Genomic DNA, 25,792 nt, shown 5'->3' on the forward strand with positions numbered 1-25,792 from the left:
TGAGTTTTCACAGGATGCAGTGCTCATGCTGTGGCTCTCTGGCTTAGTAACATGTCCAGAGGCCAGAGACAAAGCAAATCGTTATGTTTGATAGGCTATGTCAAATCTGCAGAGAACTGGAGCTTATATGCTGAGGCAGCAACATACCAAGGACCTTGAGTGACAGAGGTATATTGCCTCCAATGGTATTCTCTGCAGGGTCAACAGAAATGTGGGTGACTGTATTTTTCCTCTTCAGTTGCACATAAAAAAGTGTAGATAATTAGAACTTCAAATACCTTTGAACTCATGCACAATAAAATGCAGGGTATGCATCTGGCTAAAATCTATTTTGAAAACATAATTATAGACCCCTTCTCTGCAAAACATTGTAAAGATATATGCCTTTATGCAACACTTTTCAAACAATTCCTGCCCCTTTAAAATATAAGTCTGGGCTGCATTCTTGAGAAAGGTAAACCAATGTACTTCCAAGTACGTGGCATCTTTTCAAAGATACCACACATCCATCAGACCCACCGAGGTCACACAGTGACATCATCCAATTTCAATGCATTTATGAACAGTACTCCGGTGATTATGTCTACTTCAATTTAGTATTCTGTTCTTGGGCAAGAAGTATAATATCCTTATTCAGTGAAATGGCTGCATTTCTTTCTTTTTATTACATACAAAATGTCTCATAAAAATTCCTTAATATGATTTATAATAGCAAATATGTTTGATGTGCTGTTCTTCTACTAGTTCATTTTTAACTTTCGTTAAATCCTGCACAAATTCATTAAGTGCCTGGTAACAGAAGAGCATGTCACACAATATTACTTAAACATGATGTAAACCAGTAACACACAATAAATCTAATGTCACATCTCTTAACCCACTTGATCCTTTCCCTTTTCTGGCAAGGTGGGCTGTTGATAAAATAAGCAGGCATGAACGTGACAGGTTCAGCAAAATGAAGTGCTTTGTCTCCTACGGCTTCACGTTTTTGCCAATATAACCAAACTGAATAAGAAAGTTTTTTCCATGTATAGTTATATTTAACTATATTGGGCCTTTTGAAAGTGATCTGTTTCTGATGCTTACCCCTATTTAAGTAAGGAGACAGGCTTAGATGGACTGCATGGCTCCTGATGAACCAACATTTTGAGGATATTTGTCTGCTAGGGGGAAACAAGAGGCAAGGCTGCCTTCACCCAGTAATTTTATTGGCTGGAATGGAATATGTGGGAAAGCATTTACTTCTGTATCAGCATTCAGAAATCAGCAAATTTTTCCAAAATAAAGTAACTTTACTCCAGAAAAGAATGCCTGCAAGGAGCATTTAATGTCATAGCTACCACAGCACAACTGCTTTGCATTAGCTATGTTGGTTGATGGCTTTGCGCTCTGTTTCTTACATCCCAGCAATTCACCATGGCTGATTCTACTGATTAGAGCAATGCCTTAACTGAACATCTTGTGGTCTCTTTTCCCACATCAGAAAATTTCAGAGAGGAAGCTGTTTCAATGGTAGTTTCAGAAAGTTGAAAAAACACATATTGGTAATATTACTTCTAGTGTTTAAGTTTATGACAACAGATACAATCCAGACAGAGTCTTCAGTCTTTTATCACTTGTTCAGTTTCAGAAATGATCCATGGGTGAAGATCTGTGGCTCTTATAGTATGCACAGTGATGATTAAAGTTTGTTAAGTAACTTCTAATTTGCTACATGGATTTCACAATCTTTTACTACCTTGATTATGCATACGAGCCACCAACTGTATAACGCAAATATACTCTTACAAAATCCATGTGCTGAGGAAATATGAATGTGAAAGAAGGTGTGGTGTTCCTGGCTACCTGGCCAGATCTACAATGGGTAGCAGCCAGCCCATGCAGGCATGCAGAGACCAGTGTTCTGGGATGTGCCACACTTACTCCTCAGGTAGATAGGAAGTATGCCAGCTAATGACAGGCAGCCACCACCACAGCAGTTCCTGCTCACATTTAAGCTCGCATTCAAGCTGCCTTTTTGGGGCATTCCTCATCTGTCAGGCTGTCAGCTGGATTAACAGATTTGGCAGAGGCAGCTGCTCCTCACTTATCCTCTGCTCAGGCAAAGCCATGCCATGGGCTGATGAGGGGCCCCTGTGGAAGATGTGATCTTATGACAATCACGTTTCATGCCTGAATGCTTACTTACGGGTGAAGGAAAGCCAGTCTTCTCTGTCTCATCTCCTCTTACTGCTGTAAGAAAGATAATACAAAGAAAACATAAAACAAGGACAGTTTAATAAACGATAGTTAAATGGAGGCCATGTGTTGTCTGTCATCTAAGTAATCTGTGTTTTTTTTAAATAGCATGGTAATTTGAGTGGTGACATAAAGTTCTTGTTGTAAAGGAGTCTGAGAAGAAGGCAACAGCACTCATTGAAGGTCCAAAACTTTGAAGGCTTTGTTAGAAAGCTGTACCGCATAATTAATGTTTGATTTGGCAGAGGTTTGCCAATAGCCAGTTTATTACGAGCTTTGACTTGTCTGTCACTTCATAAAAGCCAGATGAAGTTACAATGAAATATGATTTTAAACATATTTTAGTAAATAACAAGCATGTGGCAAAACTGAAAATTATAGAATATGTTGTTTGACAACATAAAATGTTAAAACCCAGAAGCCTTGAGGGAAGCTCTGAGCAATGAGAGGCTTCTCGCTGTGGCATGGCAGCCACCTCACAGCATGCTATTGCTACACGTGCACTGGTTTTCCTGCAGGTCACAGCCCGAAGTATTTTCTGCTCTGTGAGGTTATTTTGGTGCTAGGCACTGAATACTTGAGGCTTCTGTTACTGCTGTTTGACAAGATATGAGCAAAATGAAAATCTGTATCCAGGCTTCCAAGCCAGGGGTGGCAGGGAAAGGGTGAACTGAGTGATGACCTTGGTTATACAGAAACTCAGGAGAAGAGCCTTCAAGACAGTTTCTCAGTATGCCAGCTGAGCTGCAGGCGTAGGTAAAACCCAGGGCCAGGACCTTGCTGTCCTCACTGTGCCCAAATCTACCGAGCCAAACACAGAAGAGACAGAAGACAGACGTAACTGGGCAGTAGGCACTTAAAATGGTAACCATCTCATTAAGAGACAAAGGCTTCAGGAGAGGAGGAGGAGGAGCCTGGACCATACAGAACACAGAGTTGGAGGTGTTACATTACCTTACTGGATAAAGAAAACATTGCTCATCTTCAGATCATTTAGTATTACAACTGGTAAATGGTCAAGGAAGAGGAAAGAACAGCTGGGGAGAGGCTGAAGTGACTATGAGTGGATGCAAAGAAATGATAAGGGGGCAAGCTAGGTAAAATTAGGCTGAGGCAAGAACTTTGCTTGTATGAGGAAACAAAATGAGGTGCTGGTGAGAAAATAGCATGCTACAAAGTGGACAGGTTTCCACCACTTCAGAGCTTTGTCAATCAGTGTTTTATCTAGAAGCACCTCTGCCTGAAAAGCAGGATAGCGTTTTCCTCAGGAAGCAGGATGAGGGAGCCCATCCCCAGCATATCAGTACTGGAATCTACTTTGACATTTGCCCTGTCTAGTGACCTTCAATGACAGAAAGATGATAAAAGGCCAGACCAAGGTTCTAAGGAATTAAATATCCTACCTCTGACAGGAAGAGAAACCAGATGTCTGGGAAAGGAAGTGAGATAATGCAACCAAAGTTCCATGACCCAAGAATGGGTATTCTTTTGTTTAATGGCCCACCACAAACCTCTCTTGTAACTTGTTCTGTCTTGCCACATCAGGATCTACAATATCCTTTGGCAGGAGATTCCACCAATCTTTTACTGTTTGCATATTACCTCTTCTGTTACAGCTCCTGTTAGCCTCATTTGATGCTCCCTAGTTCATCTGATAAAGAAATACTGTCATTTTTGCTGTACTCAGAGACCTATTAGAACCAAACCCAACTGTGCCAGCTGTATCATTTCATTGGTGAAGAGCCGCCTTCTACTTTGCTGTTCATCATCAAAAAGCATTCATTTGATCATTGTTGCTTTCATGTTTACTCTCTCAGCCGTCAACATTTTATTTACCTCTTTCTCCAGATTGCGTAGAAATAAGCTCAAGTGCAAAGCTCTCCAAACTGTCTGTGCAAGATTTAACTGGCATGCTCCCTTCACTGCAAGAGCTACTTACAGCTACTCTGCTCATCTTCTGACCACAACAGCTACATTCTCCATGTTAGATTCTCTTCCTTAGCCTACATCTACTCCATTTCACCTAAAGAACTCCAACAAGTAGTTCTGCAAATCCAAACAGGCTACGTAAAAATGATTATTTACATGCATGCTTGCTGCTCCTGACAAGTAAACTTGATAGGCTGGAGAAGGCGCTCGCTTTTCCGAAGTATGACAACATTACCCACAGGACTGCTCATTTTTGTTTATAGTTCTATTCTCACTAAACAGTATTTCATGTATCTCACGTTTCACTACACCAGTACTTGGCTGTGCTGCTGAGCCAAACTCCTAAGCAAACACACAACAAATTAAAATAGATTGATTCAAAGTTTTTTGGAATGTTAATTTAATAATTAAAATTCAAATTTCATTTCTTGCAAGCTGACATAAATCCATCCATTATCTAAGGAAAATGCATCTATTTCTGCAAAGGAGAAACTAGCCTTTAACTGCAGTTTCAGCTGTAAGTATATTTCTTTGGACTCCTGAGCATCCTTTAATTGCTGCAGATTGCATGCTAAAGTTTCTACAGATAAGGAAACCCTGGTATGATGGCCTTGATATTTGGTTGCAAGTCTTGACTTTTTTGCAGGGGGGGGGGTGGGGGGAGGGAAATGGAGAGAAGGCAAAAAGACTCGCCATTGGCCAGAGACACCTAGCATGGAGTTCCATCTCTCTATTTCATGGCAGTGAACTTTCTTTTCCTGCTTTATTTTCTACAAAAATGAAACACAGATGATTGCACCACCTTGTCTTCTGTCTTGGCTGCTTGTACATAAACATACCAAACCTATTTTAAACTCAGCATTACAAAATCCCCAGCAAGTCAGACAAAACTTCACATCCACATAAGTCAGTTAATTAGCATGGAAACTAAAATCAGTTCCTTTTTCTGAGAAAGGCACCTGGCTCAATTAACAGCTCACAAGTTTCAAGTTTACAGCCAGCTACAATAAAGACTGCCTTCTCTAAAAACCTCACTGGAATATGGAGGTTTAGCATTCTACAGGGGAATGGGATAATTGGCACACAGTGTTTCTTTTTCTTCTTTTCCTCCTAGCATTTCAGCATTTTTATTAATAAAGTAAAATTGTGTTGCATATTAAGATACTTTAAAAAATGGAAACAGTAGCTCAGAGATAGAACCATATGGCTGGCCGTATTTTGCATTAAAAAATATCCAAGAAATAATTCTTACTAAGTTTTAAAACACTGTATTAGAATCACATTAATCTTTGTGTTTATGAACACAAATACTCTGAAGTTTGTAATTCTATGTGATTTTTAAGAAGCTATCACTAACAATTACAAGTTTACACATTCATTTGTCAGCTGACTGACTAATATTTATGAAAATAAATGTTCGAAGAAAAAAAGTGAAACAGACAGCTTTTCTCTTTTTCAAAACTTTATTAGGTAGACATTACTAGATGACATTGTAAAACCCCTTGTGTGCAAGTGAATGAACTCTACAATACATCTTCTCACAATTCATTAAATGCACAATCCCCCCATGGCTTCCAAACGTTAGTTTTAAGTTGGAGTGCATTCAAAGGCTACTTTACATTCTTCCGTTTCACCATGGGGGAGCACTTCTTCAGTTTGTTAATAACAAGGGATTGGGATATCAGTGTAAGTGAAAGGAATGCTTTGAAAGGAAATGAAGAACCGTAAGTCCAGACTTAGGAACTTCACTCAATACGGACACCAGAATCGACGCATAGCTTTTTAAATTGAACTGCCTACCACAAGTGTGATTGTATTTAGCAAAGTGAAGCAGTACAGAGACATACCCACTACTGAATACTAGTGAGGTAACATATTGAAAACAAACTGTTAAAAAATTCGCTTACTTTCAAAAGGTCCTGTCCAGCAGGACGAACATTGGCAGAACAACTTCCCTTGTATCCATGCACGTACATGTGCATATACAGCCTGTGTCATCTATAGCTTTTTAAAGAACAGGATTTCAGTTATACATTCATCAGGACAAGTTTAAAATCATACATTACTATGGTAAATTCAACAGAGGATTTCAGTGAGCTGTTTCTAGACCTCCTAAACTAAAAGGCACTCTGAAAAGGGTAGCAAAACATAATCCTCACATTGACACAAACTGAAGCAGCCACAAAGGTATAATATGCAACAGGAATTATTGGTATAAATTTAACACACCAACTGGAATTATTTGTAAAATATTGCCCAGGACTACCAAACATCTCTGTCAGGTTACATCATGAAGACCCATTGATGCTATCCTATGCAACAAGCATAGTTATCAGCTAAAAGCAAAAGACATATATCAGAAGAACTTAACAGCATTTTGGTGGCGTGCCTGCTGGTTTTAAGAGAGCAGAATGATACCCAAAGAAGTAATTTTTTGAAATAAACAGCAACTCTTGGGAGTGATGAAGAATTTTGACATGGTGCCTCATATTCAGTGGGTTACAGAATGACATAGTTCATGCCTAAAAGTTGGAGGTAATACTGAAATAGAATCTAGTAGTATTTCATGATAATTAATTCAATATGACTGTATCAAATTCCCTACCATCAAAAACTTCAGATTTGAAAGCTGAATCCTGATTAAGCACTCATGTATGATGTGTTATGAAGAAGTGATACTCCAAGTGACAGCCATATTACTAATTAAGAAACCCAGCAGGAGAAAAGGCCTCTTAAGCAGTTCAGAAAAACTAATGAACTTCAAGCAAAAACGTCCAAGAAGATAATATTCTCATCTTCATCTTTTTCCTTTTTTCCTTCACAAATTCTTAGTGAAGGAAATTGAAAACAGTGAAAATGTTTTTATTATGAATCTACAATAAACAGATTTCCTAAACATTTGTCATCTAACACCCACCAGTTGTCAACTCCCAATTTCCTTCTGATAATTACCATTTTGTAGCTCCAATTTTTTCCCCTAAGAGTTCATATAATTGAAATTTTTTAATAAAGCTTTTCTTGGCACCTGATTCCAAATATACGGACAAAAGAAGAGGGAGCAATGCTAGCAATGAAAAGTCCATTAGAAAAATCTAACTCACAGAAGCTAAAAGCTGCCCCATTCCCTGGGACAGTAATCCCAGAAAAACTCCACAGTATCCATTGGAAAGGTTTCCAAAGATGGAGAAATGAATGGTATTTTTGCAGATCATATATCTCCCCTTGAAGCAAAGGCCAAAACAGAGATCCCAGAGTTACTTCACTAGGATGCACTATCCACTCAGATGGACAAAACCATCAAGGTTCCTACCCCAGATGAATACCAGTTTGTATTAACGGGATACGTTAGATCAAATTGGATATCACTGAAATCCTGTTAAACTGCTCTGAATCCCAAACCACCCACAGTGCACCCCTGTGCCCCATGCTTCTCAGTACTTCCATCTTCACAAGCCTTGAAGACTGAAGGTGTACATACTACAACTGTAGCCTGACCTAAAAATTCAGTTGCATTCTTATTTCTGAAGAGAAGTATGTTCTTTTAGTAGTTGAAGATGCCTAGCTGATTATGCTGGAAGACCAAACTCATTCTGACAACACACATAAGATGCATTTCTGTAAAGTCTGAAGATGAATAGAGAGTTAGAAAAAACTGAAATGAGATGAAGATCAGTAGAATTACAATAAGCATGTCAAGTTAACGTCACTCTTGAAACAATAACTTGCTCACTAACAATGTTCTTCGACCTTCTGAGCAAGCCAGTATTTAGTCCAGCTTAACAATCTGTGTGTAGGACTGACTACTTAACAGAAATACTTAACAGATATTGCTCTATTGGGGGAAGGTGGAGAACACTTTTCATTTGTTTCAAGCAATAAGGCACTTACACATTTAAAATTTCTCATTGTATAAAATACACAATACCGGAATTCAAGTGATATTGCCTGCCTCCAGCTTTTATAGACTTACTCTTAGTCGTGCAGAAAGTTCTAACCGCTAATGCACATAGATTTTATGCAGCTCAAATGTGGAATTAGAGGTTTCTTTATTAATGAAACTGAATTTTGTCTAGCATTCTTCATGTGCCAGAAACAGCTAAACTAAAAAGGATGACTTGCCACTTTTCTAACCTTGCATCCCATTACTCACATTAAACTTAAAGGGAATTCTTGATACTAAAATAAAGAAATGGGAAAAGGAGAAAACTTCTCATCAACTCGCTGAAAAACTAAGATGAAGCTCAGCTTTGACAGCCTTCTCAGAAGCACAGAAGATATTTTCTCAGCAACCAGCACTAATTCTCATCTCAACCACAGGCAAGATAATTTTCAACTTAAATAATTTTCAACATTTATCCTAAAGAGTTATTTGGACTCAGATGGTTAGTTCTGTAACAAAATGCTGCCCAATTGGAAAAAAAAATGCAAAATTAAAAGTCATAAAGAAGAGACTTTGGTAGTTTGCATTTGAATAAATACAATAATCTTTTCTCAATATAGCTCAGCAAAATCTAATGTGATCATTTCCTAAGATGCAATTTTGTCTTCAACTATTTCCAGAAATCAGTTTCAGATTATAAAATCTGAAAGGAAAAGGAGTTAGAAATCAAGTGTATAATTAATGGAAATATGGTAAACATTTTATTATGAGATTGGTAAACAGCGATATGGAAAAATCTACACCTGTTCTTGTAATTTCAGGACATGAAACAGCATAATGTAAATTGATACCAAAGAACTCTTCATATTGCGTTTTTATGCAAAAATTAGTTCATGAGTAAAAACTGATCTCCTTATCCACAACTTGCATAAGAATAGAAAAGTTCAGTTGGAAGGAACCTTCAGAATCCCAATTCCTGATTGCTTCAGAGCTAACCAAAACATACATCATGTTGTTGAGGGCATTGTCCAAATCCCTTGAACAGGCATAGATCATCAGCCACCTCTCAAAGAAGCCTGTTCCAGGGTTTGACCACCTTCATGTTGAAGACATGTTGCCTAACACCTCATCTTAAGACATGAAAGAAAAATATTTCTTGACTGCATCAGTGTTTTTACAAAACAGATTTAAAATACATGAAAAGCTTGTTTGGATTCTGTGAGTAGATTTTCATTCTAAAAATGAGGTAAACGTGGCACTGTATTAGTGATATCATGTTCAGTAACAGAAGAATAAAATTGCAACAATACTGTTTTAAGTTTGTCAAGTTTTCAGCAAGATAAAACACTGAATGGGGCAAGCATGCAACAAGTTCAAGCAAGTATGTGCAAAATCCATTTTATACTAAAACCAAACATTTTTTACATAGCTTTCTCCTCTCTAGACTTCAATCCATACAACACAGTTCAGATCTACCTTTCATGTTCTGATGAGTCAACTAAGCTCCAAAGACAACTTCTTCCACACAGATATGCATTCTTAGATTAATTACTATAACACCTGTTTTTAAATTAAAGGTATTGAGAAATGAACAATTTGAATTACTCTTAGAAATTTATGTGCTTTTTCTTGTTTTTTAAACTAGGGAATAACTAATTAAACAAAATAACTAATTAAAGCCTGATATAAGTCATCACTAAAATCAAGCATGAAATTGAAGCACTGAAATCAAGCATGCACTGGTTTCATTCATTTCTCTATGTCATTTCAACATCAGGCTAAGAGCATCAGTGATTAGTTGCACTAAAGGAATAAGCACTCTGTTCCTTACTGGAGAACAAGTACAGATCCTAAACCCATAGGCACAGAGTACGGAAGAAACAGCAAGGAAGTTACACTCTCAAGTAACTGAAACAATACACATTTGGTAGCTTGCTTTTTTAATTAAAAATAAAACACAAATAACTGTAGCAATGTGCCAGCTTCAGCAGTGACCACACTGCTAGTTTTGCAGCTGAATCAAGGCTCAGTTGTTTCTTTCATGCAGTAGTAGTACAAAAAGCTAGCAAATATACCAGCAGTGTTACTTTTTAAATACATGTGCCTTCTTAAGTTTATGCGTTAAGCCTGAAAAACATTAAACAGCTATAACTCCAATTCTTATACCATGCTTACATTTGTTGGAATTTTAAAATAGGTTATTTAACACTTTCTGTGGACGTTGTTTTTAACGTTACTGGTAAGTCAAATCATTAAGATCCCTCTTGTATTAAAAACTTACATTCATTCCCCTGACTATTTGCTTTAGTAAGAATGCTATTTGGACAATCTTCCTTTATGATTCCTTTTGCATTTCAGAAATAAATCAAATTTTCAAGTAGCTGCATAATGGTTGTCAATTATGGCTGTTAACATACTTCTTAGTATTTTGGAATACCAAAGAATTTTGGCCCAATACTGTGCTGGCATAAAATGCGTATAAATTCCCTGATTTAAAAGGGCTAAGGCTGATTTCAGGAGCAGACCCACTACAAAATTAGAAGATACGAAGAGATTCTCTCTCTAGTTTCCTTCTGTATAATTCTTTTCACTAGCAAAACAAACAGAGGTGAATATAGATTAGAAAATAACAGTAATCCATAGTTCTCCTGTACAACTTGGCACTATACCGTAATTATCATACCAAGAATTATGACTGATGCAATGTCTGCTCAGGAACAAAACTACCACAACTAATTAAAAAAAAGAAAAAAAAAAGCTCATTGTCTGCATGGCAAATTGTTTGGCTACTGATCATGAAATGGTTTCTCAGATCTAAGAGGCAAGAGAAACCATTCTATCACTGGAGAATTTGTATTCTCTCACAGAATTGTTGTTCTTTCTACATACCACTGAATGTCGCACAGGCTAATTAATATTTTTAATAAGTTCAACTTTACATTGGTCAAAACCAATAAATACATGTAAATAATAAAAAAAGTTATCATACCAGGAAGAGTTATGAAGTAAGCAGTAGTAACAAAAACAAACAAACAAACAAAAAAAAAAACAAAAAAAAACTCCCTTTCATATACATTTGCACTGCCCCAAAGACAAAAGATCAAAGTGCACTGTATTTTAATGACATCTGAAAGATTACAAGTAGACTGCTTATGAAGGTGGTAAGAATTGAAAACAATTTTTTTTTTTTTTTTTTTTTTTTTGTGCAGAACTAAAATTGATGGGTCTTTCAGAGCACAGGGCTACTCCAAACTGCACTTCTGACACTCACTTCTATCCAACCCAGTTTCCTACTCTCAATGTCAAATATATTTACAAAAAACAACCATACAATTATTTTCCAGTTACGTATCCTGAGTGAGCTCTTTCAATACACAACTACACTCACAAAGTCCACAGCAGGCAAAAAAAAGACCTTGCCACAGACGTGGTTAAGAGCCCTGAAACTTGACCCAGTTAATAAAATCTCAAAAGCAGAAAAGCAGCATGGAGCAAAAGGAGGAAGAAAAAGAAAAAAAAAAAAAAAAAAAAAGAATGAAAAACCAAAACCAGAACTCAATAGATCTGCACAAAAAAAAACCAAACAAACAAAAAAAAAAACCCACAAACATTTATTTGGCTATACAGACTTACTCAGCATATAGAGCACATACCTGGAGCGGCCAGTTTGAAGGCATAACTGGAAACCGTGAAGGGTTCCAGCAGCTCAAACTATGCCATACTAACCTGAAAATAGCTGATCTGGAAACAGGAGCTAACTTGAAGACATGAAATACATGAAAGTGTAGAGTGACACAATACTAGAACAACTCTTGTTACTTCAGTCTCATCTGAAGACCAAGATCAAGACAGACATTTTAGTCGTAGTGGGTATAATTACTGACAGGTCCTAAAAAGATAGCAAAGAAGTCCACAAAGGCCCCACGCTGCAGCAAAGGCCAGCACTGCTGAAGCTGTGCACCTCCATCCAGGTTATTCAAATTCAGGGAGAGATGACAGGTCAAAGTGAAAAAGCAGCTTCAGCCTGAATTGCAAGCAGTCTCTTGCAACTGGCACAACCCAGAGACCTGCCCAAGCAGAAGCCAGCAAAGCTCTGCTCATCCTGGAGCCTCTGCAGGGCATGCAGCTCTGATCAAGTGCAAAAGAGCCATTACATTAACATAAAGATTTCCAGACAGCATAGAAATTCTGCTCACTTACAACAGATTTAAGCACTTAATCTGAATACAGATACTGATGAGCAAGCAATTCTTAGAAGAAAAAATAATCCTGAATATGGTGAATGCAATCTGGATACTCAGCATATAGCAACATCCACCTTAGCAGGTTAATCAGACTGCCTGATGATATTTCCTGCTAATGAAGATGTAATAGAAGAGTCTGATGGTTTCAGACTTAAGAGCACAGTTAAAAAAGCCAAAATATCATTAGGTCCTGAAAGAAGAACATCTTTTACATCTCTTACACAGTTCACCCAATTTCCTTAAAAAAATTAATGACTGTAAAATAAATGACATGACTTGAATGTAATGTAACATTTCCTATAATGAGAATAGTTGTGTAAAATTTACATTTCAATGGATGAAGTTACTGGGTTAGATTTTACATTTCAACTGGCTGTACTATATAATGTTAATGAAAAATTGTTTATTACATATTATTCAAATGGCCACATTTTTATATGGATAGAAAGACTTCAGTATTCTTACTCTGCCTAGCTCCTGCATTTTTTTTCCTTATCTACAGAGAAAAGCAAATATTGTCATTCCTACCTTTTTCTCTACAGAGAAATGGAGATTGGACTCTCTCATCTTAAAATGGTCAAATATGCCTAGTTTTGCTGCATGTAAAAAAAAAAATGAAGAACCACTTTCATTTAATCTGTTCTGATAAAATCCAAATGGTCTGAATGAAATTATAATGTAGGAGTTGAGACATATGCTTTTCCCTCCACTCATAACATTCTTCTTGAAAGTAAAATAAATGCAGATCTATTTCTTCCCTTTATGCTCATTATTCTAGCATTTTAATTTCAGATCTTACTGAACTCAGAAACTGAAAATAGTGAACAGAAGAGAAAATACAGCTAAGACAACTGCAAGAGTATCTCACATAGTTTATAAGGAAACAGGAAAAGAAAGGAAATTAACACACTGTATAGTTACAGATAATCTCAAGTACTAAAACATTCTCAAGTGGAATAGTTTGACATGGTATTACAGACTGTATTGCAAAATGAAATCTATTTATATATATAAATGCATCTCTCACTCTCTGAGGTCTGAAATTTTCTAAATAATACAAAAATATTTTCATTATTTGACATTTAAACAAAGGAATAAGAATCCCTGAGTAAGCCAAAGACAACTGATATGTATGGCCTCAGAAAACACTCAAAACCAAGACTTGATTTTAAGGCAGCTTCCAACCTGCAGATAAAACAGAACTAGAAAAGTGATGTGTTACAGAAGAAGAAATCTAATTAGCAGGTGCATTTGCATTGAGAATAGTATTTGAACTTTACTTCTAAATGTCATTGCTTCCCAGCTTAATTAACACATCTTACAAAGGTACTATTTCAACTGACAGGACAACATGGTTAACACGCCCTTAAATTCAAACAAAAAATTAAGTAAAGTACTGCTGACTGTTACAGTATGCTTGTGTTCACGGCTTCAACAAGAGGAAAAAAAAAACAAACAAGGAAACAAAACCAGAAGCTGTCTGAAAAGACACATACTAGCCAACTATGGTCAGCTCATATTTGTGTTTCCAAATAAACAGAATTCATCAGTTCTTCCACTGAGGCTTTGAAGTAGTGAGTATCAGAGTGAATATCTTATGACAACGGGGTATTATGTTGGCAGGGAAGTGGACTGTTTACTTAAAAGTTACAACTAGATTCAGATGCAATAACTTTCGGAGAAGGAGGTACAAAGTAAACCCTCTCAAAAGATACACTATTTCTGAGTGTTAATTTTGAAGTCTGTAGACTTAGGGCACTGATTATCTCCCTTTCCCCTCTCCCACATAAATATGCACCTATATATACACATATGTGTCTTCAAACATTCAAAAAGTACCTTCACACTACAAATCTAATCTTCAAGATCACAGCTCTTTTTAATATAAGTAGGTATTTTTCTAATTTTCTTACTTTGGTGTATCACTGTTAACACAACTTCATTATTTTCTTTTAAGTTGTATTTGTACGATACATTTGGATTATAACTAGAAATGAAAAACTGAGTCTCAACTCCAAATTACATTGCCCTTGTAGTGATGTGATGAGAAAGAAGTCCAGTGACGAACAGAGGTACTCTGAAGCTCAGGAAAAAAGGCCATGGATTGTTATTCTCCTCAGATCTGTTACACACCAGGAACAGTGACACTGGAAGTAGAGAATAAGAATGAAATGGTCTCCTAATAATTAACAATCACTTCCTTTAACCAGAATTCATACATCTTCTTCATGAAACGCCAGTGGATGCTCTAAGACTTACGTAGGCTACTTACAAAGCAAATGTACATGCTATTTAGGTTATAGGATTTCATTAAGTCAATCTTGCACATACCCTAGTGTGTAGACTATGTACTATATGCTAGTTCAGAACAGAAGAACAGGTCTCCAGCTTCTCTTCAAATTCATTTCCTTCTATGTTCTGTGTCACATTTCAGTGGATATCAATGGCCTGTTTTGTCTCAAGTTACTTCTTGTTATCTAAACCCTTGAAATCTTTTCTTGTACTGAGAAAGGTTCAAAATGCTCTACTCATCTGGCAAACGCCAATTTCTAATCAATATTAATGGACTTCCAAAAATTAAATACAAAAGGAAAACCAACCAGCATATTTGTAAGTATCATGAAGTTTCAATAATAGTAAGAATATTTCTGAGGCACTGTTATTTGGCTGTGGCAATCCATGCTGCACAAACGCAATCTGAACTCTTGCTCTCTAGTAGGACAACTCAGAAGATAACCAGCTGTCATATTCTGGCATGTGATGGGGTTTTGGTATGCTGAACAGAATGCTGTGTGATGGAAGTTATTTACAGAAGTAGTATTTAATACCAAAAAGTAGTATGCTCAGTATACAGTAAGAGTCCAAACACTTCTAAGCATTTCCCCCTTAAAGGCGAACACTGAAGTTAAACGGAACATGTTAGCAGTTACATGATTTCTTCACAGGCCAAATCGGTAGTAGGGTTGTGGCTAAAATACAGACTTTGATTGTCTAGTTCAGGAACTTAGACTTAAATCTTTCAAAAAAACCCCTTCAAAGTAATAATAATAGAAAAAATATTTTAAAAGCAGCAGTCAGGGGACCCATCCTGTTCAGAGTGCACCAGAGCAAAGAGGCTTTCTGGTCTGCAGTAGTGTTTCAGCTGAGAGAAGATGCAGGAGATCCCCCACTCTTCTTCCAGGGCGATGGCTGTGATGCCGTTACCAGCACTGTATTGCTCTGTTGCACAAACCGTGTATAGTCCTTTGCAGGACCAGCTCAGTTCAGTGAGTATGGCCCATCCTTACCAGGGCATACCTGTCCGTGACCTCTTCCTCTGCTTTTTACAAAGGCAATAGATAGGAAACACAAATAAACCTGTCAAAATAAGAAAATAAGAAAAAAGGCATAAAAAAAAAAAAAAAAATGCAACATGTTCTTTCTTTATATGTAGAGAGTATTAAGACACAGCTCTGTATATCTCAAGAAAGTTTAGAGCAGGAATTTGGACAAGCAGATAAAACCTAGCCTGCAACAGTCTCTTTGGCAATCAGTTAAGTTACACTTTCTCTTGCTTAGATTACAACAAAATTCCTGCTAACCCCTCTCCCATCTCTGACAAATTAATTCCTGAGCCAAGCTTTATTTTGTATAAGATACAAACAAAAAACTTTTGACAGTACTTTAGAAATTCTCAGACCTAAATACAATCTTGCTTCCATAAACATGTAACATGCAAATCTAAAAGCTAAGAAATATCTACTTAACATACTTAATTCAGGGTTCATATCTTCTTCAGCAGACTACCAATTCTAAAAATTCTCTTAATCTTTAATTGAGCCATTATAACATGCAACAAAAGCTTTACATTTTTATATATTTACATATATTATATACAAAAATAAAAATATCTATAATATATAATTTTTGTTTTTCAAATGTCCTTATCTATTGAGAAGTAACACCAAATGTTTATCCTTGCCCAGACAATGATCTATTTGTTTTTAAGAAGCCTTTTGAGAAAAAGAAGCTGTAAATGATTGAACAAATTTAGAAAAAACCCAAAACGCAGATTTATTCATGTAAGAAAATTGTCTGTTAGATGTACTCTCTCTCTCTCTCAAAAAAGTACCTCCTCCTTTCTCTTACCACCAGCAGACTGAAAATGTGCAGATTTACTTCCCAAACACCACTACAGTAATAACAAATTGCAAAAGGCTACTTTTGCAATGTCCTTGTTTTGCTGAACCACCTTGTAACTGGTGTAAAATGGTTAAGTACGATATTGAGATTACCTTAACAGTTGTGTTGGCCATAAATATTGTTGCAATCACCTCAAAACCAAAACTTTCTTATAAATAATATTTTTGGACTACTCAAGCCGCTTTTCCTGATTGTCTTTTATCTGGCTATGCCCAGGATGGGACTTTAACAGCAGACGGGGTATTACTGCTATCGCATTAGAACAGTTTTGCAGTAATATAATTTTTAAGGCATTTTTATTTTTCCCCCCAGCACTTATTATCTCAGATCACTAGAGCAAAGTACACTTTACTGGCTTTAGAAGTATTACCAAAATAATATTTTTATTTTTATGGCTTGTTTCTAAAGCAGAAATTACTAAAACAGGGCAAAGAGTACAGTTGCTAGAGTAACTGTACTCGCAATAAATACAACCACATTAACAGAGCTTTGAAAGTATATCACATTAGTTTATGGTTCATCTTTTTGTGATGGAATTCAGTTTGGCAGTCTATGCATTAAATCAGACTGAGATTGACTCAGCCTAATTCACTGCTTTTTTTTTTTTTCTCCTTATTGTTGTTTCATCATCAAGATGGAGGGATACTGGGAGTATATCTGGCGCCTCCAAAATTTTGCCACGCATATGGCCAAGATATTAGAACTGTGATCCACTGAGGTGACAAAAGGGAGGGGACAAGTTAGACTGCTCAAGCCCTTTCGGTATTTTAACTATATTAAAGACTTAGTTTCAAAAAAGCCTTAACCAAATAATTGCAAAATATGAAATAAAGCCAATAGGCATGAAATGCAAGGAAGAAAAAGATTCCAAAGACAAACCATTTAAAAAATTGCATGTGCTTCATAATAGAAACGTATCTAAGAAATGTCTGTCTAATCTGAGACTCTCCTAGAGATAAACCTACCGAGATGCTAAATTCATACAGAAAGTCACTGCAAAATCAGACCCAATCATTTATATTATTCTTACCTACTACAACAGCTACGGCTCCCAGTGCCAGTCCCAGAATCAGTATTAGGGGTGTGATGAGTAGCTTTCCAGCTGAAACAGATAATTCATGAACAATTCAAATTAAGCATTCTATTTTTCCCTTTTGAGTAATCCACAAATATTTGTATATCTGACCTCTCACAAGAGCCAGTTTATTATTTTTTATACTTGGTACAATCCCTATTTGTAAAGTCACTGTACAAATTCAGACAGGAGTTATCTATATTTTTCTCTGCTCTCTCCACCCACTATGACTGAGCACAGCTCATTTTGTACATTAACAGTTAACTTGCATTTATTTCTATTCTGGAATCCCTTAGGCATTGTGACAGGAACATGATGGATATCAAGCTACTATCCTCTGGCACCTCCAACATCCTACAGTACAACAACCCCAGAAAGAAGCCAAGCAAACCAACATCTTTAAGAGCTTAGATTGGCTCAAGGTGATGAGATCAGCTGGTTTCTACAGATGTTTTTGCATGCTTTAAAAAGCTGTACAAAAGAAGCATGTTCACATAACTTGAGTTTATAATCTGTAGAACTGCAGGGAAGCAAGGCAGGATACCCTCTGAAACACCTAAGCCAAAGCTGAACTTTGAATCCAAATTATTTTTCTTGTGTTTAATACTTTAAACTGAACAGCAGAATCTCTCACTGAGTTGGCTGGATAGCTATTTCAAAGAAGTCAGTCACCTCAGAAGTGTGAAAACACAGCAGGGTAGGCATGCTTACTAATGTACCAGCTGTTTCAACACGGATTTGAAATTAAGCAATTTTCTACATTAAGCATATGTTTGAAAGATTACCTCTCGAATGAGAGGAAAAGTGAATTCATTATCTCTCTCTTCGCTGCCCTTCCCTCTCTCAAGCCACTTGTATCAGATTTCAATAAATGGATTACTTCATTCAACCATGATGTAAATCTCTCCATAACCTTAGCCACTAATTTGGGCAGCAGAAAGGAAAAATGAGATATTTTGGAAGCATTTGCAGTGGTTAAATGAATCAGTCCCTTTCATGCTTCTCTTTTGATAGCTTTTAAATTTCACAGGAGTGTTGTGAGTAGGAAACATTAATTCCTAGAAGAAAAAGTTGGCAAGTACTGTTGGTATTACTCTAGTTGCTAGGCACCCTAATGGCAGACCTTCCTGAGATTCCACTGCACTGCATTCTGTAAACACAGAAGTTGTCATTGCCTTAAATAAGTTATTCAAGTACAGGAAGGAATGTAGAGTGATGTAAAAACCTCAAGAAAAAAATGACAAAAACAATTACTTCAAAATTGTTAAAGCTCTGGTAAAGCTTACAGAATTCTGTTTTGATTATAAGCTTTCTATGTGCTAAGTCATGTAATTTGAATGTTAAAAGATTGTGGCATGTTCAGTACAAAAACTACTAAACTTAATCTACTGAATTGGTGATAAAGTACACACCAACAGAATCTGCAGAATGGTTAAGCTGTTTGTTTCTTTTTGAAACAGAGTGACTTCTTTGCCACATAAAGAATGTTTTCAAAGCTAATTCAGTTTAAGAACTTTTGTATTTACATTTGACAAATTAACTTAAAGCAGCAATAAAGCATGAATGTTTGTCTTTGCCCTTCTGCCTGTGAATATGAAACTGAGTACTGTGTAGTTTATTAGTTACAAGATCTTACAGGATAGAGACCTTTCATCATCATGGGACAACCAGCTCACTAGCTCTATCTCCCTTTATTTATCAATGCATTCTTCCTAAAGGTTAAACTTCAAAAATGAAACAAAATTCCTTTTCTACTTAGATATTGCATTTAAGTCCTTAATTTTATTTTTTACAAAGATAAAGATAAAAGAACAAGTTAACATAAGGTAAGCAAGACACACAAATCACTAATGGCTAGGAGTATAAACATCACCAATCACTGCAAAGCAGCAGATACCTATATTTTACTCAAATAATCTTCTATTAAGATGGCATAAAACAAATACGTAAAATACTGTTTTCTATGTCTTTTTTGCTTTCTATTCAAATGCAGTTTGACATATACCATTCATTACCATGTGTAGGACTATAAGGCTCAGAGAGTCATGACACTCTAATTTATTGTCCTATTCCTGGTAGCTCCAAGATCGCTAGCAAATAGCAAATGTAAACCTTGTCCAAGAGTAGAATAAAACCTTTGATTGCCTGTCTAGGTTATGATAGTCATTTCTGGTAATGCCCAAAGTTAGTTTTTAAGGATAATTGCATACACTGTTGCAAGTAAAAGGCTAAAAAAAAATTTTTTTTTAAATTCTAATCAAAATAATAGCAGACAATTTCTCTACAGACTTACTCAACGTGAAGATTTAGTTATTTGTAGTAAAGTAGTAACCATATTTGCAAATGTTTTGGAGAAGTTTCATTAGTTTTGATATACAGAATCTGATTCTTCTACAAAAAAGGGAAAAATTATTTCCCTAAGCATTTTTTTTGCATAACTTTGGTTTGGCTGTGGGTTTTTGTGTTTGTTTTTTTTTGTTTGTTTGTTTTGTTTTTGAGGGGGGTTAATATTTACAAATCTCATTAAAGAATTCTTTGTCATTCTTAGAAATTCATATACTAGCTTTAGAAAACAAATTCAGTTACTTAGGATATGGAAACATAGTCTGTTTGTTTATATATAATTAAACAGACATTACAAGTGTCTACTTACAAATCTGAACAGTCACATCTACATAGTTTAAATGCTAATACAAGTTTGCATCTCTTTAAGAAGTCCAGTCAAATGTGCATAGGTGACTTTGTACAAGTCAAAGTAACTGTAAAGTTGATAATGAAGACTGGATCCTCAAAATGCATGCTTCCTTCCACAGTGCTCAAAACTATGCACAAAGTGCATCTTGCACTCCATGTTGGGACAGCAGTACGTGTCAATCAGATATAAAAATGTGCTGCTTTCAAAATCCTGTTTGAGACACTACTCACCACGCACAGAATTTCTTGTTTAATTACATCTTGTCTTTTTGTGCATCCATGTAGTAAGCATGTAGCAATTGATTCTGAACATGATTCACCCAATTCAAGTGGCACTTAAATGGCACCTTAAATGTAAGACAGCTAAATGTTGTTTTTCCTTCCTGTGGTCAATAACCAAATCAACACAAATCAATTCATCACTAACTCAAGTTGCAATCAAACATTCTGCTTCCAACAACTGAACCAAAAGGAATCTAATTAGCATGAGGATGAAATCTCCAGATCAGCTTTCCATCCTCGCAGTCCTAGCAACTTCATCTTTTAGTACTGGCTACAGGACAAAGTTCCTCTAAAGATCTCCAGTGCTTCATTCCCCAGTCTGTATGTATAGCCAGGGTTGCCCCTTCTCAGGTACAGAATATATTTGATTTTGTTCAACTTCATGCAGCTTGGTCATTGCCCACCTCTCTAATTTGTCATATCTGGCTAAGGTGGGGAGAGAAGTGACATCAAGAAAAAGCAATCATTTCTGCTCCCAGTATATTTTCTTCTGGTTTCACCTTTACAAAACCATTTGTTTTCACAGAATCACAGAATGGCCAGGAAGGGAAAGGACCTCAAGGATCATGAATCTCCAACCCCCTGCCACTTGCAAGGCCATCAACCTCCACATTTACTACTAGACCAGGCTGCCCAGGGCCCCATCTAATCTGGCCTCCAACTCCTTCAGGGATGGGGCATCCACAACTTCTCTGGGCAGCCTGTTCCAGCACCTCACCACTCTCTGTGTAAAGAACTTCCCCCTGACATCCAACCTAAGTCTCCCCTCCCTCAACTTAAAACCATTTTCCCTTGTCCTGCAGTTGTCAGCCCTTCCAAAGAGTGATTCCCCTCCTGTTTGTAGGTTCCCTTTAAGTATTGAAAGGCTGCAATGAGGTCACCCCGCAGCCTTCTTTTCTCCGGACTAAACAAGCCCAGCTCCCTCAGCCTGTCTTCGTAGGGAAGGTACTCCAGTCCCCTGATCATCTTTGCAGCCGTCCTCTTGACCCTCTCCAATAGCTCCCTGCCTTTTTTTGTACTAGGGGCTCCACACTTGGATGCAGTATTCCAGATGGGGTCTCACAAGAGCAGAGAAGAGGGTCTATCAAGACCCCTAAGTCCCTCTACACAGGGCTGCTCTCAAGGACCTTCCAGTCTGTATGGATGCCTGGGATTCCTCCAGTCCAAGTGCAAAACTCTGCACTTTACCGTGTTGAACCTCCTCAGGTTCACCCGGGTCCATTTTTCAAGCCTGTCGAGGTCCCTCTGAATGTCATGCCTTCCTTTTACCGTGTCAATGAAAAATGTTGAAATTTATGCTGCCATAAAGGTTTTCCCCTTATTTTTATTACAGAACAGTCTGTGACAAACATTTACTGCTTAACAGAAAATGACAGCATGCCAATCTGCTAAGAAATGTTCTTCCCTTTCTATGGACTACATCTACCCAGATTTAGTAGAAACAAGCCAAAGAAGCTTATCTGTTCAGACTACAAAATCACCACGTTTACTTAAATAATTATTTCTTCTCCATAGTAAGAGAACAAAATGCATCAGAAAAAGCATCTAGCAACACATTACGTCTCCTACTGGCAGCGAAGACAGTGTTCTCTTAATTTCCACTACTTAGCCAAGTAGCTAAATAGCTAGTAGTGACATCTCACTATACTAAATCAATTATTTTTTTTTTTAGTATTCTACATGCTACTAAAATTAAGAGACCTGTTTTAATGGCCTGTTTCTCTGCTACAGCCTCCTCTTTCTGCTGACTCTCGTAACAGTCAGACCTCAGTCTTGCACTGTAACACTTAATGACAAAGACTGAATGTATTTACATTTAGAGCTACAAGTCCAGCTAGAGATGACAGAAGGATTTAAGGTCATGAATATCAATGTAGAATTCTTTGAATCATTGTGGATTTCGGTGTTAACAAGCAAAGCTAAAAGTCACAGCCAACAAATACATTTCCTGGCAGGTTCAGCTCTATTAAAGTGATGAACATTGCTGTAGGAAATAACTCAATGACAGCGCAGGAAACAAACCCCTGGAGAAATTTGGACTGAGGATTTGAGCTTCAGTAATCTTTTTTGGCTTACTAGTTAAGGCAAACCACAAGCATACTTAAAAAAGGGAAATGAAAGCAAAATATCTTATGCCTTCTCTATGCATACTTTTATAATTATGAACATACACATTTTTACCACTGAATTTTAACTATTACATGTGCTTCCGCATTTCATTACTACCTCCATGTTACCGTTTGCATATAAACTAATTCTCTTTTAAACCAGTAGTAGTTGTTTCTTTTTGAAAGAGAAATGACAAGTACTACTATTTCCTAAAACAAAAAACATACAACAAGAAGGAGGAGAACATAATTTTAAAATTAGCATTATGCACATTCATTAAAAAAAAAAAAAAAAAAGTCAACTGCTTGTTTTATGTATAAGGCATTGGAAAAATTAAGACATCATGTAATGTTTGGTAATATAGTTTTCATGTAATTTTAATATAAACAAAATACTTGTTTATGTTTTTATCTGCATCAAACAAAACAAGTTTAATCTTGGGATAACATTACCCATAATTCTACACGTGGATGGCAAAGAACACGATGTCCCTGAACTCAGTCCCTTGCTATCACAGCAAAGCAGCTTATATTGTGGTTGCTTTTACTGAAAGTTTTTTGAAACATTGTGAACTACTTAAAAATAGCCCTTGAATTTTCAGCCTACATTTATTCACAAACAGTTTATACCTACATGCTGTAGTGCCAGCATTGTCTTTAATCTTTAATAGTACTTCTCATGTGCTGGAATTTCACTCTAGAAAATGCAACAGTGAAAATATCCAATCGTTTTGAATTTTTATCCATTTTCCTATTTATTTCCCCATCTTGAATTCTCTCTTACAAAGTTTGTTCAAAAACCTTACAAGTTTCAGAAGTCAAACGAATGGGGTCTGGATTACTTACTGACATGCATTATAAATACACTGCAGGTTTCTTAGTTTTTTTTCTACAACTTTGCAGATCAGCAAATTCTTCTTACCGGGCCTATGAGTCTAGTGTCAACCCTTGCACTATTCTAAAATGGAAGTCACCTAGTATTTTCACTGGAAAATATTTTGGTCAGGAGTTTTTACCACAGATCTGCTTCCATACATTCAGACTCTTGCCTTTACCTCTATATTTGACATAAGCCAACTTGTAAACTGAAAGCATTTTCTCATCTGAGCTGAATTTCAGTTTTCTTCCAATTCCTGTGCCTTAATTCACCCACTGTGATATCCCATTTTCATTAATAGGTCTCCAGCTTTCAACACCTAATAGAACTATTTCCTATCATGTTACAGGTAGCTTTACATGACACAAACTAACTACAATTACTCAAGTTAATGCATACATAAGATAACAAATAAGCTAAGAATTTATTTTTCTTGTGCTTATGTAAGTTCAGACAAGTGCACTAGTTCAAACCAAATCAAGACTACCTTTAAAAAAAAAAATCACAATATTCCCTTGAGATAAATTAAATTACATAGTTGCATTTTAAGTTCAATCTTTTTTTCAGACCCAAAGCCAACAGCTAAGTGTCCTCCTATATATACACATAAGGAGAATAAGCTTGAGTGCTTTGGTTATCAAAACAAAGTCAGGTTCAAATCCAAAGGATGCTTTATTCAGACAAACCTTTCACTCAGAGGTTCATCTAAAAAGATTCCTGCTCTTACTAATTTCTCCTGTATGGTTTTAGAATGACATAAGACCCTACAAATACATACTGATTGTCTCATATCTTTCTGTTACTGAAATTATAGAGATCTACTTTCTATTAGAAGAGCTACTGATGACCAAACTAATAAGCTAGTCATCAGCTGGTAGCAAGGAACAAAACTTCACAGAATCACAGAATTATAGGGGTTGGAAGTGACCTCCAGAGATCATCGAGTCCAACCCCTTCAGAAAAGACCTGAAAAGTTTAGTGGAAAATTTAGGATTTCAGATGCTTCCTTCTCTCCTCTGTTCCTACTTGACAGCTCAGGTACCCCTCAGTTCAGTACATGAATCCATTTTTGGGAACAATCATCCCAAGTGTCGTACAGGCACACTCCAATCTAGACATGTAACTGAGATGCCAGACTCCACTGCATCAGTCAAACCTTGTGCTATTGCCTTTGTTCGACTACAGTCAACTTATCCAATGGATCTGTTTCTGCTGCTACATGACCTGGCATTGCTTTCACAGCATGCTTGAGCAAATGCTTCTTGATTTGTACATCGGCAGACAGAAATACACGCTGACAGAGGTAGCTGTACAACAATATGAGAAAATAGAAACATGAAATTTTAAAGGTAAAACTGAACCAAGTTGTTTCATTGAAAGATCTTCATGTGAAACTACAGCGTGGCAGTTTCACAGCTGCAATGTGTCAGAAGGTCTATTTAGGTATTTGAAGTCACTACAATGTAATCAGAAGCAAACTGAATTTTCAATAGAATCAAAGTTATTCTTTAAGGCTACCCTATGTTGAGACACTTTCTTGTCAGTTTGCTTGAGTAGATTTACAGTTTGCTTAAATACTATGAAAAAAGGTTAGGAAACGCAAGCTACCAAAATAGGACACACTAGTTAATCACACATAATCCATACTAATCCATGCTCATGAAAGTGACTCCAAATGTATTCTAATATACTTAGTAAATCATTTTTTACATAGCTAAAAAAGAAGCTGCCCATCCTCCACTTTAAACCTATACATACACACATACCTTTAAGATACTGATACCCCACCTGCCTCAGTCACCTCTTTATGCCGCTCTCTACAAAGTGCATTTGTCCACTCACCACAGACAGAGCCTCGCACTAATCTCCTCAAGTGTGGTCTCTCGGGGAGGTAGCGGTATTTGCATCCAAAGATACTGAGGTTTGATGTGTGATCTCCAAAGAAACGGAGCTGGCGGTATCTCTCCCCACAGCGGTAACAGAAATTAGTGTTACACTGGGAACAGGTCATGTGGTCACACCCTTCTGTTCTCTGGATGTGGATCTTTAGGAACAGAAGGAAAAAAAAAAGATTATTTTTAACCCCAGAAGTGGAGGAAAGCAAGCAATGCTCCAACGCAGCCCACATACAGCAGATGTGCTAAGACAACTATGTTTTTTTAAGGCATGCTTCAGATCAAACATGAGTTACAGCTGTTTCCAGGCTTTTACGTAAGAAATGACTTCCTATGTCATTCTTCCCCTTCATTTAAACAACCAAGGATCTCAGAAGATCCTTGCCTT

The 25,792-nt window shown here is 36.7% G+C and overlaps 1 protein-coding gene across 1 annotated transcript in view; it reads right to left on the bottom strand.

The window, feature by feature from the left end:
- Positions 1-14,310: 14,310 nt before the first annotated feature.
- Positions 14,311-25,792, bottom strand: part of RNF217 (ring finger protein 217) — a gene marked incomplete at both ends in the record, with an annotated part of 53,287 nt that continues 41,805 nt past the window's right edge. The window contains 4 exons of the mRNA XM_079532863.1: positions 14,311-14,438; positions 15,589-15,648; positions 17,504-17,575; positions 25,298-25,553. Of these exons, the coding sequence (XP_079388989.1) occupies positions 14,311-14,438; positions 15,589-15,648; positions 17,504-17,575; positions 25,298-25,553 (516 nt within the window). The remainder of the gene's footprint in view (positions 14,439-15,588; positions 15,649-17,503; positions 17,576-25,297; positions 25,554-25,792) is intronic.

This window comes from Tetrao urogallus (assembly GCF_951394365.1).
Source record: "Tetrao urogallus genome assembly, chromosome: 2".
Lineage (NCBI taxonomy): Eukaryota > Metazoa > Chordata > Aves > Galliformes > Phasianidae > Tetrao > Tetrao urogallus.